This window comes from Typopeltis vanoorti, chromosome 9 (genome assembly GCF_054136105.1).
Source record: "Typopeltis vanoorti isolate ZY-2024b chromosome 9, IOZ_Tvanoo_1.0, whole genome shotgun sequence".
Lineage (NCBI taxonomy): Eukaryota > Metazoa > Arthropoda > Arachnida > Uropygi > Thelyphonidae > Typopeltis > Typopeltis vanoorti.
The window spans coordinates 80606356-80624488 of record NC_143557.1 but is presented as its reverse complement, the minus strand read 5'-3'; the positions used below and the strand labels follow the sequence as shown (position 1 = coordinate 80624488).

The 18133-nt window shown below is 34.4% G+C and overlaps 1 protein-coding gene across 4 annotated transcripts in view; it reads right to left on the bottom strand.

Annotated features, from left to right (window-relative positions):
• Cog4 (conserved oligomeric Golgi complex subunit 4) overlaps positions 1-18133 on the bottom strand; it is a 321056-nt gene that overhangs the window by 113422 nt on the left and 189501 nt on the right. For all 4 annotated transcript variants that reach the window (XM_090397413.1, XM_090397410.1, XM_090397412.1 and 1 more), the window contains 2 exons: positions 8396-8542; positions 1414-1506 (listed from right to left, as the gene is read on the bottom strand). In XM_090397413.1, coding sequence (XP_090253539.1) covers positions 1414-1506; positions 8396-8542 — 240 coding nt within the window. The remainder of the gene's footprint in view (positions 1-1413; positions 1507-8395; positions 8543-18133) is intronic.

Sequence of the window (18133 nt, the reverse complement as noted above, 5' to 3'; positions counted from 1 at the left end):
ATGCCGAGGAGGCATAATTCTAATGTTTTTATGCTGATGACAGTACATGACATTACTCCTTCTCACTTGACAAACCTTACACCACCACAACCCAGAGTGCAACAACTTCTGCAAACTTAAATGCTGATCTCCAATCATTCTTGTCAATTTTGATACCTGCAAAACACAACTCTGTCTTATTTCCCACAAAAAAAATTTTTTTTTCTTCCAGCCTTACCTTTCACAACAACCAAATCTCTAGGCAAGATGAAGGTACTCTCCTTGGACTTACCTTGACATCAAGACTCTCTCTTGGCATAAATACATCAGAATTATGTCTACTCAGCATCCAAAATTGCTCAAGGCTTTAATTCTGAACAGGTATTAAAGCTTGGAACCTGCCCACACAGGTAGATACATACTTAAACCTTCCTACCCCCCCCCCCTCTCAACAATATGGTGTCATCAAAACCATGCCAACAGAGCCTCCAACCTCTGTTCCACCTAAGATTCCCTTACAGCAGAACTTACCTTTATTCACCAAACCTTCCTGTCCAATGGTTACAATGCCAAAAAAATCTGCAAATTATTTGTCCCTTTCACCTCATATCCCTCTCAAAATAAAGACTACAATAATGCCATTACTATTCCTTATATATCAGGGGCACTTCAGAAAAAAATAGCCAGAAAAATATAATCTCTGCACTGCTTTCAAATCTCATTTGAAGCTGGCTTCCATTCTTTGCTCTCCTAAGGAACTGCTTCCTCAGATCTGCTTCTTCCCTTCTCTATTCCAGGTGTTTACAAGGTTCCTCGCTTTTGCAAATTATCATATTATAGTCAGACTGGGAGATCTACTAACATCTACCTAGACGAACATGAAAAACACATCTACCACCACCACAACTATGGTCACTCAGACCATGCCTTGGATACCTTACAGAGAATCGGATGAAAAAAAAAAACATGCTCCATCACAGCAAATACAAACTTGAAAGACTCGTTTTAAAATCTGCAACACACTTAAAAAACCAGTCTAATTTTAATAAATATGGTTGCATTAAACTTCCAAAAATTTGGGAGCCTTTAATTCTTATGCCTTCCACCCAACATCTAAGCTAGCAAACAGCATCATTGAGGCTGCCCCTCTATGACTTGAGTCTTTATTTATTCTACCTCATTTCTTTTACTTATTGTTTTTGTGTATGTTATTACAACTGTATTCCTGATGATGTCTCTTTAACTGATAAAATACTGAAATCAATTAAACTTATTGTTTAATTATTTCTCTTTGTGCTGTAAATTATTCCATTAAAGTGCAACATGAAGATATTGGGTGGATAACGTGGAGTCCCTTGCAATGAGTCTTCAGGATCCACACAGGTTCCTGTGCAATAATAATAATACTATAATAATGAAAAAAAAAAAAATTACCTTGAAAGATTTAAGAAGACCATCTATTGTGACAATAAAATTTTGAATAAATGGCCTCATTCCATCGCTTGCTTCATACTGCACAAATTCTTCCTGTAAATAATAATTTAAAATATACCGTGTGAAATTTGTATTTTGAAGTATTCTTAAATAATTTAGATCTATGAAAAAACACATGTAACGAAATTATGTATATAAACTTGTATTCTATTTTAATCATAGCAGTATATGTGGGCACTGTTTTTGGGTGATGTCTAAGAATCTATTTCCTCTCGCTATATGCATCCCCTCCCCCCTTGCTGAAGCATTGCTATGATAGTAAACTCAAATAGATATCATGTCACTGCAGTAAAAATAAAAACAAATTTTATTTAAAAAAAAAAAAACTCTCTTCCACATTCACTTCACTAACATTTGTGACAAAAAGATCCCACTTAAATGATGCACACTATTACCTACAGACATCTAAACTAGACCTGTTTCAACCACACTCCAAATTAGAGATACAACAACCTGAACCTATCTTAATGTCCAAATTACACCTTATTTGATTTTTCCATCCTAAGGATGGTACATATACTTTTGTGTGGTCTGATATTCTTTATCAGAGGAGGCTAAATCTGCCTAATTATGTACTGTTCCTCCTATTTCTGCTAATACTACAATAACATCAGCTGCCTAACATTTTTGAATTCGACTGGTAACTCACCACATCTGTTACTTCCATTCAATCTTTCGTTCATTCTACCTCTGTTCTCTGGATAGTCTTTTCGAAAGATTGCAAATTATGCTCTTCAAAAAAACATCAAAGATTTCTTTCTTAATCTTTATCTACATATATCATTATGATATTGGTTCTACAGTCTCGTGTGTGGGACTCGCTTTTTTTTTAAATTCATTTTTTATTTCTATTTTAATTACAGAAATTATGTAAAAACTGAGAAATGGAATCACATTAATTTTCTTTGTTTACAAGATATTTAAATTTCATATCTAATATAATTATATTTCATTCTACATCTATTAGCCAAAAATCTCAAGAACTCTGCAGCTATGGATGCAAATTATAGTTCTGACATGATGTAACAAATAAACACTTCCAGTTCATCCCATAAATGTTCTGTGGGATGCTGAGATACATGCTAATCCATAGCACATCCCCAGTATAGTATGTATGGTTCTCAATCTTTTTTGGGCTAGGTTTAGCACTGTTTATTGACAATTAATGAAATATATTAAATATTTGTTTGTTTCATTTTCTAAATTACACAAATATTTTTATACAACTTCTGCAAAGAAATCAAAACATTTCCACAATCTTACTTAGCCTGGTGGGCCAAGTGGATAGCGTATCCGCTCTCCAGCCAAAAGGCTGCAGGTTCGAATCCCACCCTGGCATGGATGTTTGTGATTCCCTGTAGAAATACCAGTGGTGGTCAGTGGTAGATAGCATTGATGTAGTTGCAGTCAGTTGGTGATTGAATAGTGGAGACGGAGCTGTGGAGCAGGTGCCCTTCCTCAATGAGTCCTTGGACTCCCTGGAGGTGTCAAATAATAATAATAATAAAGATAAGTCTGTAATGATATGTTTTTATTTCCTTTTTTCTCCCTCAGTACAAATACTTTTTATAAGATTGAAGCCTCTTTCAGCTTCCATGCTCCTAAATGCGGTTGTTTACCTCCCTTCCTTTCCTTAATTACTGATGACCATGATGAAAAATGTCAATGATGAATCATTGATATTTTTTTTCTATATACCTATCAAAAAAAGTCCTAAAACTGTTTAAATCAACTTCATATTTTATATATAAATTGGGTACATCTTAAGTGAATGTTTTCAAGGAGAATTATGATAGTTACTTGCAAATGCAGAACTAAACTTGAAAACTTTGTATGATCATAATTATAAGGGCACCTCCTCCAGGAGTCTTTGACTCCTGGAGGTCATTTTGGAGGTTTAATGGTGTTGGATTCTGAATGAAGAGAAATTAAAGTTATTGATATTTCTTTCAGAATCCAACATGATCTTCCATAACATAAGCAAGACTTGTAAATATTGTTTATTGTTTGTCTCTTGCTTAAACTGTATTACTCATATAATTGCTCTGTATTTTGTCAGTTATTAATTAATTATATAATTTTAAGATATGTCATAATAATGAAAGGACTCTATAGTAAATGCCATTTATTTTATTACTTTATTCCTTCAATAATATTATAAGAAATTGTACGTAATTGTAATTTGTAACTTTATGAGCCTTATGTGAACTGTAATATATGTTTTTTTTTTGTTATTGTGAATGAAGGTGAAGGTAAATTTAAGTAACTATAATATTTTTTTATTAATTTTCATTACTGCATGTAAAGGTAAAATGTTATGTAATGATTATACTTATGTTTCATTTTGTTTGTTACTATGGAGACGGGCTAGAAATAGCTAGCGCGTGCATGGATCGCAAGATATGGTATTCAACTGCAGAGAAGGAATTGAGATGAGAGCGTGAGAAACACGTTTTGGTGGGAAAGAAAGTGAAGGTATATAAGCGAAAAGCGCGAGTATACAGGGGATCAGTAGACCAGAAGCTTTCACGATAGTGCGGTGAAGAAAGAGGGGGGAAGCACTCAGGACAGTGTGGAGAGGCGGGAAGCAGGGAGCACTCATGGCAGCACGGAGTAAAGTAAGAGGCTGTAGTAATAGGAATTAGGTGCCATAATTAGATGAAGAGATGAGGAGATAGCTTATTAGCAACACTGAGTAAAGTAAGAGGCTGTAGTAATGGGAATTAAGTGTTGTAATTAGATTAAGAAGAGATGAGGAGATAGCTATTTAGAAGCACGGAATAAAATAAGAGGCTGTAGTAATAGGAATTAAGTGCTGCAATTAGATTAAGGATCAGGATGTAAATTGGCAACTCAGAATATTGATAAGGAATTCTAAAGTTATGACGAATTCCAGAGCTTTTAAGGAAGATTAGTGAGAAGCTGATTTTATTGCAAAGTAGTAAATGAGGAACAAGTGAATTTTCTAGTGAAAGTGTGTCTACATTTGTGATGCACAGAGATTAATGATTAAGTTATTTTAAAGAAGATTACTTGAGAAATGTATAGCTCCAGTGTGATAGTTAACTAAAGTTTTAAGTGTGCCTCAGTGAATACCATGAGTAAAGGATTTATCCGGTAAGAGCTGTCCAATTTTATATTACTTCAGTGCAGAGATATATGTGTAATTCCTCCTCTTATTCCCCACATTAATTATAATGTTTTTTGCTGAAATCAGCTGGAGTATGAAGTATGAAAGTGTATACTCATGAAGCAGTTGTTGCCACCATTAATGTATTGAGACTTTACTGACTGTGTGATAATAGTAAAATCTGTTACTAAAAGATTTTGTGATATTGAACTCTATTAAAAGTTATTTTAATAATGTGAAAGCTATAAGTCTGATAGCAGAATGCCCATAGACTGAATCTGTAAGATGTTGTGACCAGTTAAGCTAAGACATTTATATTATCTTGTTCTCAGAATTGAATTTATATGTATAATATATAACCCAGAATTAAATGTTTTGTTTTGATGATTTTAAAATTGTGTTTGCCTGAATCTCCCTTACTGCACCATTCATGAAATTATCGGACCTAGTGGGAGCTTCAAAAATAAGAGATAAACTCAGTCTACGTAAGAAATAATATTGATATAAAATTAGTTGATGGTTGGTTTCACTACATTTCATTAGACTAATCTAGATATAGAGTGGTGCAGTCTAAAAATATAAATTTCTCTATATTTAAATTAGTAATCAACAAGCAACTTATTACTTGTTTAAGAACAGAGTTAAAACAAGATTGGCGGATCAAAAACAAGGAAGTACGATCCAACAATGGCGTATTAACAGCACTAAGAAAGGATTAAAAACTAACTTTAATGTGTCCAATATTTCGTCTTAGTCAATGAGACATCTTCAGGGAGTACAGCTAACACTTATAACACATACACACACTGAACTCAATACACCACCTAGATAGGACTTTGCCACATGGCAATGACTGGTGGCAAAGTCCTGTCTAAGTGGTAAGCCCCTCTATAGGCATCTGTAGGTGGCCTAGGATGTAAATTGGGACCTGTGATGATTCTGATGTTTCCCAAATTTTGGGAAGTTTTTTGAACCCATATTTGTTTAAATTTCGTTGACATAAGACTTACATCTGCAAGTGGGGCACGTATTGGATACCACTCAAAGGATCTTCTGGAAGAAAACCACCATTCTCCATCACAGTAAATTTAAAAAAGCAAGACTGTGCTTGAAATCTGCAGTAGCATTCAGATATGAGACCGAATTTAAACAAATACAGGTGCAAAAAACTTCCCAAAATTTGGAAAACATTAATCGTCAGAAGTCTTAACTTACATCCTAGGCCACCTACAGATGCCCATAGAGAGCATACCACCTAGATAGGATATTAGATTCATAGCCACATGTTTCACTGAGTACTGTTGTCTTTGTGTGTGTGTGTGTGTGCTAGTTGTACCCCTGAAGATGTCTCACTGATTGAGACGAATATTGGACACATTAAAGTTAGTTTTTAGTCCTTTCTTAGTGTTCTTTCTTAATGTCAATACTCCATTAAACCTCCAACATGATGATAAACCCCCAGCACTTAAGCCTCAACACACGGATTTCCTGAAGTGTCCATATAATTATAATAATAATTTTACAAATATCTCCTGCATATCTTCTGCATATCTCCAAGGAGAAAAGATATTTTCTAAAGTTCAAGAATTTGGATTGAGTATGTTAAAGAATTCTAAAAACTCCCATCAAAATTCCTTTTTTTTTTTAAGTTTATCACTGGCTTTTAGAGATTATGCATCCATGTATTCAACTAAACTATCATTTAACTTTTCTTTTTATAAGACTTTAAAATTCTGTTTTCTCTTCAAATAGAATGCCTGTGAAATTATTACTACCTATTATATTTTCAACCACTGTCTCATATTTATCATTATCATCTGGTAATTATTTTATGGCACTGATTGCTTAATTAATTTTTCTACTTTGTATATTATGATTTCTCTCAATTGTAATGCATTTGAAAACAATGAAAATTTTAAAATGTCAATCATTAATACTAAACTTTATATGAAATTTTTGTTTCATAATTTTCTGGTCAAACTATCACACTTATTTGTTGAAAAATAGTAACAAAGCAGGATACAATCACTAAACAACAAGTGTAGTGGTGTGTCTATTATACATCTATGTCTCAGAACACTTACAATTTTAGTAATTTAAAGATTCTCTGCTATAGAGTTCCAAAGTGTGCACCACTAAAATTCACACATCTGGAATTTTTCCCCCCTTCAGATAGTTGTAATTAGTATTGAGAGCTAAAATTTTACATAGCAGTACTGCTTAATATAATCTGCAACTGAGTGAAATTTGAGATAAAGTTTCTTGATAACAATAATGAAGGTTCTTCTGTTAGAGCAACTTATAGTGAAGTGAACTAACAGCCAAAGTCAGTTATTTCACATGAAAACTTACTGTTTGCTTATGCTAGGTTAAAATATGAATAAAAACAAGAACAATTTATTATAACAAATATAATATATTATTCAACTCAGTGGAAAATTTTTCTGCTAATAAATTCTGAATTTTCAACAGTATTTTAATTCTTTTCTTTCTAAGTTATCAGCAAAGATTTATGTCTTATTATAGTTACAATAGTTTGCTTAAAGCAATGTTCTACGGTTTGCAAAATATGGAATTAAAGAAAATTAAATGCCAAGATTAGCTTTTTTTTTTCATTTGATAACAATTAGACTAAAAATTTCTACAGCTGAAGCATCTTTTTAGTTTTCTCACTTTTTTTTTTTTTTGCAAATACTTTCTCTATTTTTGCCATTTCTGAAATTACATTTAAATTACACAATTTATCAAGTACAATCAACAAAGATAAATAGACACACAAAAGGGCACATGGAGGAGAACACACAATACTGAAATTGGCAGACTATTTGTCATGTTGAAAATTTAGAGAATTCTAGCTGGAGATAAGATTTGACACTCAGTGTGTGAAGCTGTGCCAATAAAAAATATTCAGTTTTCAAAATGTGTGCATGTTCCAGGCAGCAACGTGAAATATAATTTGTTGTTACAATAAGAGAAGGAAGTTTTTGATCATACTGGAATTTGTGACAACCAACAAAGAACAGAGGTGGTGAACATAGTATTGGTGTATTCTTACCAGAAACAATATCTGGTTACAGATAGCTCATAGCTACTGCAGAATATAGGTACATAAGTAGTGAAGATAATTATAAGGAATTAAGATATGAGTATTGTAGTAATAAATAGTCTAAATCTAAATAATTTTATGTTTTGTTTTATCCCATCTTTGTGATGAGCATAAGTCAGCATTCTGTAATGGATATCATGGAGCAGACTGTCTTATTATGTCTAGATGTATGTCGATGCATGTTGTATATAGAAGGCTGAGATCATTACTTTTCCTCATTTCTAGTAAAACAGCAATGCTTTAGACCATCATCTCGAGAAGATGTTCTAAAATATACATGCACACTTTTGCACATGTAACCAAATCAAGATTTATTTATAATTTTTATGTAACTTCAGCCCACAGATAGTTATAAAACCATGGTATAATGTTTTTTTATTTATTTCTTCAAATAATCCAGAAACCCTGGCCTACAGATCAAACATGGAACTCTTAAAGCCACCACTTTGAGTCTCTAACAAGTGAGACAGTGGTCAAACACCAGGAAATTAAACATGTCTCCTGTCTAAAGACATTCACAAATATTTGTGCCATAGCAGGATTCAAATCTACAACCTGGTGGTCAGAGTTCAGGTATTCAACCAACCAGGCTGACAATATGGAACACAGCTCCTAAAAACGCTGTCCAAAGAAGCATACGTATTAAGGAAATAAAATTGTCATAACTTGAAGATTAAAATTCTTACCTCAGAAATAACATGGCTAGTGGACTGAAATGTATCTACCCATGGCTTGATACGTGGTTTTATAGCACTACTAGATAAAGTGCTCATGCCAGAGCTGAGTACACTCTGAAATCTTGTTATAACGCTTCCTACATCCACTAAACAACTCTAAATTGAATGAAAGACATCTTGGTAAGAAAAATGCACCTATATATTGTATATATATATACAATGAAAAGTATATGAAAATATTCAAAATTATTAGTTAATGATGACTGATAATAACTACTATATACACAGTGGAACTCATTTAGGATGTTCTAAGATGTGCCAGTCACTAATTCTATTTATTGTCAGTTTTACAGAACCTATAAAATCCTTTATGTTGCCTATTTATTACAAATAACTACTTTTCCTAAGAAATATCAGTCAGTTTTGATGGAGGGTTTTATTAAAACAACCTTGGAATTCAAAGAACAATTATTCTAATGATATCATTCATGCATCCACATAGCAATTATTAGCTTCTTTTCAACTGTAAAAGGATTTTGATACACTATGTTGTTTACTTAAAATGACACCAAACCTAATATTAAATGAAATGTACTACATTTGTGCACGCACGCACGCGCGCACACACACACACACACACACACACACACACACACACACACACACACACACACACACACACACACACACACAAAATGTAGTACATTTCATTCAAAAGACTTTTTATGACTGGCTGTACAATAACCTCATGGTAAAAGTTTTGGATTAAAATAATTTCACTTAGTCAATAAAAGGTCTTAAGCAGATTTTCATATATAAGATTTAAGTATTCTTAAATCATATGGAATGGATTATATATACTTAGAAATTGCAAAGATGTAAAATTACCATATGACTGAATATCTGAATGTTATATTTCCATCACTATTTATGAAAAATTGATGGCATTCAAAGAGCTCTTATCAAATCAGGATTAAAATTTTTTTTAAATAAAAATCTGGTGTGTGGTTAGAGTGCAGTTTATGAAGCTTCAACATGCTTTTGGTTTATGTATATAGACACATCATTTTGTTTTGTCTAATTTGAAATGAAAACAAAAATCGTTTGTGTTCATCAAATCTTGTTAAAAAAGAGTATGGGCAAAAGTTAATGGGTATCAGTTTAATGTCAAGAAATGTAAAGTTATGCATTTTGGGATAAATAGATTACAAGCTGTATCACACTGATGGCACTGTACTCCAGGAAAGAGATGAAGCTCGAGATTAAGAGGTAGTGGTGGTGAGACAGAGAGTTAAAGTTTAGAGGACATATTGCTTAGGTAGTCCATAAGATTATTTGGCTATTGAAGAACACATTAACAACTAGAGATAAGGAAGTTGGTTGTTATTCCTCCTTATAGCCTTGATACATCCACATCCGGATTATTCTGCTGAAGCCTGGTCCCCTGGGTTTCTTGGGGATCAGGAAGCGGTGAAGAAGATTCAGAGGTGAGTGACCAAGATGGTGAGTGGCCTGCAGAATGTGCTCTATGAGGATAGATTGAAGAAGTGTGGATTGCAGAAGTTGGTCGATAGGAAAAAAAAGAAGAGATGTGATAGAAACATTTTAAGCTGCTTAAAGGGTTTTATAGGATAGATGCAGGAGAAATGTTTCAGCACTTAGTTAGAGGGACTAGAACACTTTTACTCAACATCCCAGGAAGTTGAGTAAAAGTGTGCTTAGTAGGGGCATGACTAGATTTTTCACTTGGAGAGTTGTGAATGAATGGAATGGATTGCCAGTCAGTTGTGAGTGTGCTGTCTGTTAATAGGTTCAAGGAGAAGTATGATAGATTGTGTGAATAGACTGGGTTTCACTTGATGTCTTCGGACTCCATAGAGGCGCCCGTATTATAATAATAATAATTTTGTCACTACAAATGGCTGATGATTCTTCTGAATGTCTAAGGCTCAATGGTATATCATAGCCAAATAACTTGACTTTAAAGAAACCTAATTAACTTTAGAATAAGGTAAAGGTTAATTCTGTCTGTATATTCTGTATTGTCTGTCTGTCAACTGTATTCTCTGACCAGTTTATTTATTGTGAAGGATGGAAAAACTGAGTTTTCTCTGAGAAAAAGCCTTGCTACTACTTCACATCCTAGAGTCAGGATTCAAAACCTGGCTCTAGAAAAGTCCTTGCCAACAAAAAAGGAACTTTTGTTGCATAGGCTTCTGGGGGATAACAATTTTTAGAACCATTTTTTCAGGCATAAAACCACAAGCAAAGATGTCAAATAGAAACTATGTTTTTATTTTGACTAGTTTCATGAAATACTTTGTTTCACTTCATCAGGAAATAACATGAATAAACTAAAAACTAGAAAGCAAGTAATAACAGTTAACATTTCTAGAGAAAAATATTCTGAAAATGTTTAAACAATGGATGATTTTACATCAAGTTTGGTCTTCCTTAATCCATCATGACACTCACTTGTATCTACCAGTGATATGTTACAGTCCAAAAACCAGAAGCCAGCAAAAGAGCAAATGCATGCTTTCCAATGTTTAAATGTTTTCAAATATTTTTCACTAGAAATGTTAACTTTTATTACTTGCCTTCTAGTTATTAGTTTATTCATGTCATTTCACGAAAGTAGTCAAAATAAAAACGCAGCTTCTATTTGACATCTTCATTTGTTGTTTTATACTGGAAAAACATTTCTAAAAAAGGCATTTTTGTTAGCAACTGAACTATTGAGGCTGTATACTAAATGCCAAATTTCATTTAAATTCCATCTAGCCAGTGATGAATTATTGTTATAGTTCAAATTATTTTGCCAATAAAGACTGAAACCAAAATTGAGTTATGTTCATGCAGTTCATTTTGGCTTCTAGAGTAATAACTCTGCTCTATCTAGAACACAGTTTCTACAGCAGAGTGATTGCTATATAGGGATGCGTGCTGTTAAATTTTAAATTTTTACTGACTGGCTCACTTACATAAAAAAAAAAAAAAAAAAAAAAAAAAAGAGGTTCTTCCATAAGAATCACAACCCCCTGAAAGTATAAACAAATTCCATTATGAGCAAACATTATCTTAATTCTGCATGGGCCACTTCTTATTAGGGTAATGACTTTAATAGGTTCATGACAATTCTAGAAATGTGAATTCCATTTCTAGAATGGTTGTTGAAAAATGATATTGTAAAATAAGTAACAGAAATAATCCCTATATAGGCTGTAGTAAAGGGAAGGGGGAGAGGGGGAAAGGAATCACAAAAGGCACCAAAATAAGTGCAGATGAATTTTACATTTCACCATATACATGCTTCAAGGCCCTATGCTCCCACTGAAATGAAGAGGAATAAGTAAGTATATACAAGCTTATCACCCAGATGCAGCTAGCCATTGTGGACTGAAGTATGCATTCCACTCTATAGTTTATAGCCATTGTTGAGTTAATAACTGGCTCACAAAATTGTTGAAAATTTAACAATCAGCTTGTGGGAGCCAGTGCAAGTCAGCTCCAGAACACTACTCATTATATGTAATATTAAAATGTTCTTTTTCTTGTTAATTAGTGAAACAGAAACAAAAATTGCTATGGCCAACAAAGTTTTGTAAGGAATGCCAAATTTTGATAAAAATCCATCCAGCCAGACACCAGAATTAAGTTTCATATATACAGGGTGTTCGGGATAAATTTGACATATTTATAATTAATTATATTTTTCCGTAAGTTACATGTATTAACACACACTTCTCTTCATTTAAAAGTTTGGACCCTTCTTCATTCATATACAAGATATCAGAAAGGATGGATAGCTGGAACCCACCTGAATCATGGAAGAGAATAACTTGTATCATGATGATTCGTGCCCGCCATCAAAATAAGGATATTACGACTGCTGCCCAATGCTCCCTGAATACAGTAAAAACAATCAGGCATGAACTAGAGACTTGCAATGGTGACTACGAGGATGTAGCAAGAAGAAAGATCCCTAGCAGACGATCTGATTGCGTTCGTACAGCAGAATTCCTCGCAAATCTGCAGGAACAGGTGTTGAAGAACCCTGGCATTGGAATTCGGGCTTTGTTCGTGGAGTTGCTAACTGTAGTCAAGCCCTGGATAACAAGGGTAGCCAATGGTAGGCCGTATGTATGGCAGCAGGATTCGGCCCCTTGCCACACCTCTGGGAAAAGTCAAAAATGGTTGTCTGAAAATTTCTACGACTTCACCAGTCCAAATGTTTGGCCTCCAAACTCCCCAGACCTTAACCCCATGGATTATTTTGTATGGGGCGCAGTTGAAAAAGACACCAATCGCACTTCCAGTAATACAAAAGCCCAGTTAATGGATAAAATTAAAACAGTTTTTGCGGCCCTTCCCAGGGAGACTGTAGCATCAGCTTGTTTGAGGTTCCGAAGCAGAATTGAAGCTGTGATCGATGCTAATGGTGGTTATTTTGAGTAAATCTTGTTGATAGTATTGTAATTAACTCTGCTTGTAATGTTTTTTTGTCAATTCATTAAATTTAATAGATACAAAGAAGATTTTCTTTTTCCTTACGAAACTGTCAAATTTATCCCGAACACCCTGTATATAGATGGACAATACAAATGTGATAAGCACTTTCACATTTTGTGAAATGCAACTTAAAAGGAAACCTTCAATAAATCATATCAAGTCACAATAATGACTGAAAGAAATTTCTTTCAAATGTACACAAATTTTCTCTAATGCTCAGAACATTGCTATAAATTTAAAAATAATTTCAAATTGGTTAACTATATTAAAGCAATATTTTTTGACTGAATGTCAATGAATCATCCACACTATTATGAAGGAATTATGTATTAGTATGTATTAGATGGATTTGCAAGGAAGGAGATGACATTTGTGTGTGGCACGCATGCACATGAGTGTGCTTGTGGCTAATTTGTCTGATAACATTGGACAACAAAATTTTACAACAGTCATGCCCACTACATTAATTTGGTCATCTTACAGATTTTGAGGTGCTGAACACGAATATGACAACGAAAATGCAAAATTGGTTATGGTTGGTGGGAGATCCGCAATAGTTTCTTATATAATAGAGTAATATGTACTTATCACACATATACCAGTAAATGTCCACTTCTACATCTCACATCGCCTGTATAACTGCTTAGGATCATCACTAGCAAATGTCCAACAGAGTCAGCCAACAAGGAAGTGGTCCACTTTCCATGGTAATGTTTCTCTATCGTTGCAATTTCCTGATGGAAATGCTCACCGTGCTCATCACTAACCATGCCACAGCTTTCAAAGAGGAAATCTAAGTGGGAATGGAGCAAGTGTATTTTTAAGGACATATTGCAGCCAAGTTTGTGATACAGAGACAACAAAGTCCTTAACCAGTTCCTTATAGTTTTCTACCCTGACATTTCCAAGGAAGTTAGTTGACACCAGACGAAATGCATCCCAAGATTTTTTTTCTTGTCACCCTATAACAGACTGTCAAACAACTCATCGATGAAGAGCTCTCGGATCTGAGGACCCACAAAAACTCCCTCTTTAATTTTTGCTTCACTGAATTGAGGAAATTTATCACCCAGGTATTTGAAAGCTGATCCAGTCCAGTCCATGACTTTTACAAGGTTTTTTTTTTTACAAAAATGAGTTTGATATGTAGGGATGGTAACAGAATTGTGTGCATTTCTGCCAGTACTGGGTTTTGCACATTCTTTCCTCCGACTTTCAGAGATTTCTTCACAGTCCAGTCTCTCTTCACTTAGTACAAAGTCCGATTTTGTGTGAATTGGTTGTCCGATTCACACAAAAAAACAGCAGTACTTTGTATTTGTACACCATCCACACAGAACACTACCTTCAAGTCACCACAGAGATGCCAGCTATACTTGCAGTATTGAAGACAGTTCAACAGCTGTTTTAGGTTGCAGTCGGTTTCTTTCATGCAGACTGCATGTCCGTCCAGAATGGATGGAAGCTGGTTTCCATTATGCAGCAACATCACCTTGAGACTCAATTTTAATGAGTCTATGAATAGTTGCCATTCGTGGGGATCATGTTCGATTTGAAGGACATTCATCAGGCAATCTACATCATAGCAGAACACAAAGTCATCTTCCTTTCGGATGTAAGTTGCAAACTACTCATGACAAGTGCGAAACAAAGTTACTTTTTCGGACATTTTCCTTGAGAAGATTTCATTATAGAAGTCTTGATCCCAGTAACTCCACTTTGGATTTGGACAGCTCCAGACAATGAACAAGATCATCAAGTTCTTCTTGTGTGAGAAAGTGTGGTGCAGATGATGCACCTTGGCCGACATATGGATCATCATTAGATGCTGAAGGGTCAGGAGAACCCGACATCAGTTTGCCTTCATCCTCATCATCCTCTGAATGGATGGAAAATTCTTTTGAAGGTTCAGAAACGGGAAGTCCTTTGCCATGCAGAACTGATCAAAGAGCAGATGGTACATTCAGATATGCTATTGTCCACCTCTTTTTCCTAGTGATGCTTCCCAAAACAGATAGTACCATCTAGAAGTAGAAGTCATTTGAATGACTGCTTGGCTCCCTCCAAATCATAGGAACAGCAAATGGCACTTTATTACCTTTCAGTCACTTCAGACGATTTCTAGCACACATACTGCAGTATATGTATGGCACCCAGGCCTTGTCCTGGTCCCAGATCTTACATCGGAAATAAAGCTGATACCCTTTTTTCACTAACGGAGTGATGGCCTTATTCTGGCTAGTAAATATAACAAAAGTTATTTGCACTATTAACACAAGTATGAAGCATCACTAATGCTGGATTTACACTGCAGAGAGAGATCCCTAGTGTAGTGCTTATGATAGCCTAGGAAGTCGCACAAACACTTGCTCTCACCCTATGAGACTTGACTTTATACTAATGATTGCATCATCTTACAACAGTGATATCATGACTCAACTGCACTGCATCAGCCAATGATGCAGTAGCTCCTGGGGGTGTTGTGGCTGATGCAATATGTTGCAATCAGGAGACTGAAATACAGCGTTGCCAAATGATACCTAAGTACAAAATGCAGACTGAGTCTCTCCTGAACAAGAACCAATTGGCAGATTTTATTGTTATTTTCGTTTTCAGCATATAAAAATTAGTAAAGAATTGCTATTTTCATTTCAGAGGCAAATTTTGTGTTGTCCAGTGTAATCAATACATATTTGCATGCAAGATATATCATTTGCAGTAATACCTTATTAAACTCACTTTTTTCTTCTTGGGTTACTTTAATTAGAAACCACAGGAAATGCTGGTGAAATAAATTATAGAATATCTCAAAATATTCAATAAGTAAATTTGGATTAGATGAGATATCAATTAATATATTATGAGAATGAGCAAAGGAAGTGGCAGCTCCTCTGACTAATAAAAGTGGAAGAAGTCCAAGACAGTGGAAGAAGAGCAAAATAGTTCTGATGCAAAAAGGATGCTCCAAGCTGCTGCTGCAGCTTGGAGCATCCTTTGAGCATCCAGCAAATAATAGACCATTTGGTATTTTGTATGAAGTGGTAAAGATATTGGAAAAGTTGATCAAAGACAGAATTCAAGAATGGGTGGATAAGAACATGATACTCTATGAGAGGGGGGGGGGGTATGTATAATAATTCCTGATAAAGTACCTTCAAGGGGTGTTCAGGTTATTATGAAAGAGCTACATTATTAAGTTTACATTATTATTAATCTCCTATCAACAAATTTCCTCCAAACCAAGCTATGACTTATGAGCACTCCAATATTGTAATGTCTAACATTTCGTGCTTCTAAGGCATTTCTGAATTAATCAATCCATCTAGACCATAGGTTCACAAACTTTTTTGGGCCACTGCCACTTTTGCAAGACATAAATTTTGTAATGCCCCCCCATTATATAAATTATATAAAATTGGGTTTATTTTTGTACAAATCAATTAGAAAAGTGGTTTTATATATTTTATATATATTTTGAAATGAAATATAATGAATATATTTGCTACTGTAAACATAACCTATTATACACACATATATGCATGCTCTATTTTCTCATTGACATAGAAAATTGACATCTATTTCTATCTGACATGGTAAATTTTCAAATGATTAAATAATTGAAATAGAAAATTGATAAAAAAATTGATCATGTAAGACAGGCATAAGATGGATTAAAATGGAATATTTAAATTTTAAATGATTATCTAATCGCAAAATCACGAAAATAATTAATTTTTAAATATATATATTATTGATTTCTTCTATAAAGAGCCACCGACCCCTAGACCGCCTGAATGCCCCCAAATGCTTCTGATCCCGCTATAGCCCCCCCCCCAGAAGGCTTCAGCGCCCACTGGGGGCAGTACCGCCCACTTTGGGAACCTATGATCTAGACCTTGGCCTTCCTCTGGGCTTTCCTGCCATCTGCATGTCTTTGAAATGCTCTGTTGCATTCTGTTTAATTTTATTTACTGACTGAACCTTCCTCATCCATTCTATTTAAATGGCCATACCACCTTAGGTTAGCTCTACTTACACATTCTTGAATGCTAATAATGTTAAGTTCCTTTCTATTTTATATCTTCATTTTTACTATGATTCTGCCATTGATGCCATCGGTTCACTTCCCTGATTTTTCTCAAAACCCTCATATCTGTGAATCAGAATGCAGCTGAAGTTTTCTATGCTCATGCCTATTTTCATAGTTTTGATCTTGTTATTGCTGATTTTCATACCAAATTTGTTACAGCTGTTATTCAATTTAGTTAGAGAATCCTGGAGACATGCACTACATGTGTTTAGGAGTACAACATTATCTGCATAAAGCAAAGAGCAAAAGTTTGACATCCCCTTTTCTAATATCAGACATAATGCCACTTTCTTTCATGATCCATATAGATGATGAATAAGAGTGGAGATAATGTGCATCTTTGTCTTATCCCTGGTTTTATGTCAAACCATCTTCCTGCATTTCCTTCAAACTGCTGACTGACAACTTAAATATAGACTATGTATTGCTCCTCTGTATGTTTCATTTATCCCATATAATTACAGTGTTTTGAAAAGTTTTTTTCCTTTTTCTGGGCACCTTTTAAGTACTGATCCTTGCTATATTCTCAAGATTTCCTAACTATTTATCTTAAAGTGAAAATCTGATCTTGACAACCTCTATTTGACCTGAATTCAGCTTGTTCTTCTCCAAGTTTCTCTTCCACAATCTTTCTCAACCTATTTTCATGTATACTTGCATAAATCTCACCTGGAATACTTAAGTGGAGAAATTCCTCTATAATTTCCTCATTCAGCTTTATTCCCTTTTTTTTTTTATAGATAGGTACTATGAGAGCGCTACTCCTATCATCGGGAATTCGACCTTCTGACCAGGCTCTCTGAACGTTTATACCTCCACACTTAAACTGGATAGTGTAACAGTTAATCACGGTAATGTAGAGAGATTTCAAGATAATTTAAATAGACTGATGCAGTATGGGCAAAAGATAATATATGCTAGTTTAATGTAGAAACAGTAATCAAGTTATATGAGGTAGGTCTGTTCAAAAAGTTCTGGGACAGAATTTATTTAAAATATGTACAAAAGCTTATGAGCTATAGGAACATTTCTCCTTCTGCCTCAATATAATGTTCTCAGCATTTTTCCCACTTTTGGTATCATGCTTGAGCCTGTTCTACAGGAATGTCTTTGAAATGCACTGTTGCATTCTGTTTAATTTTATT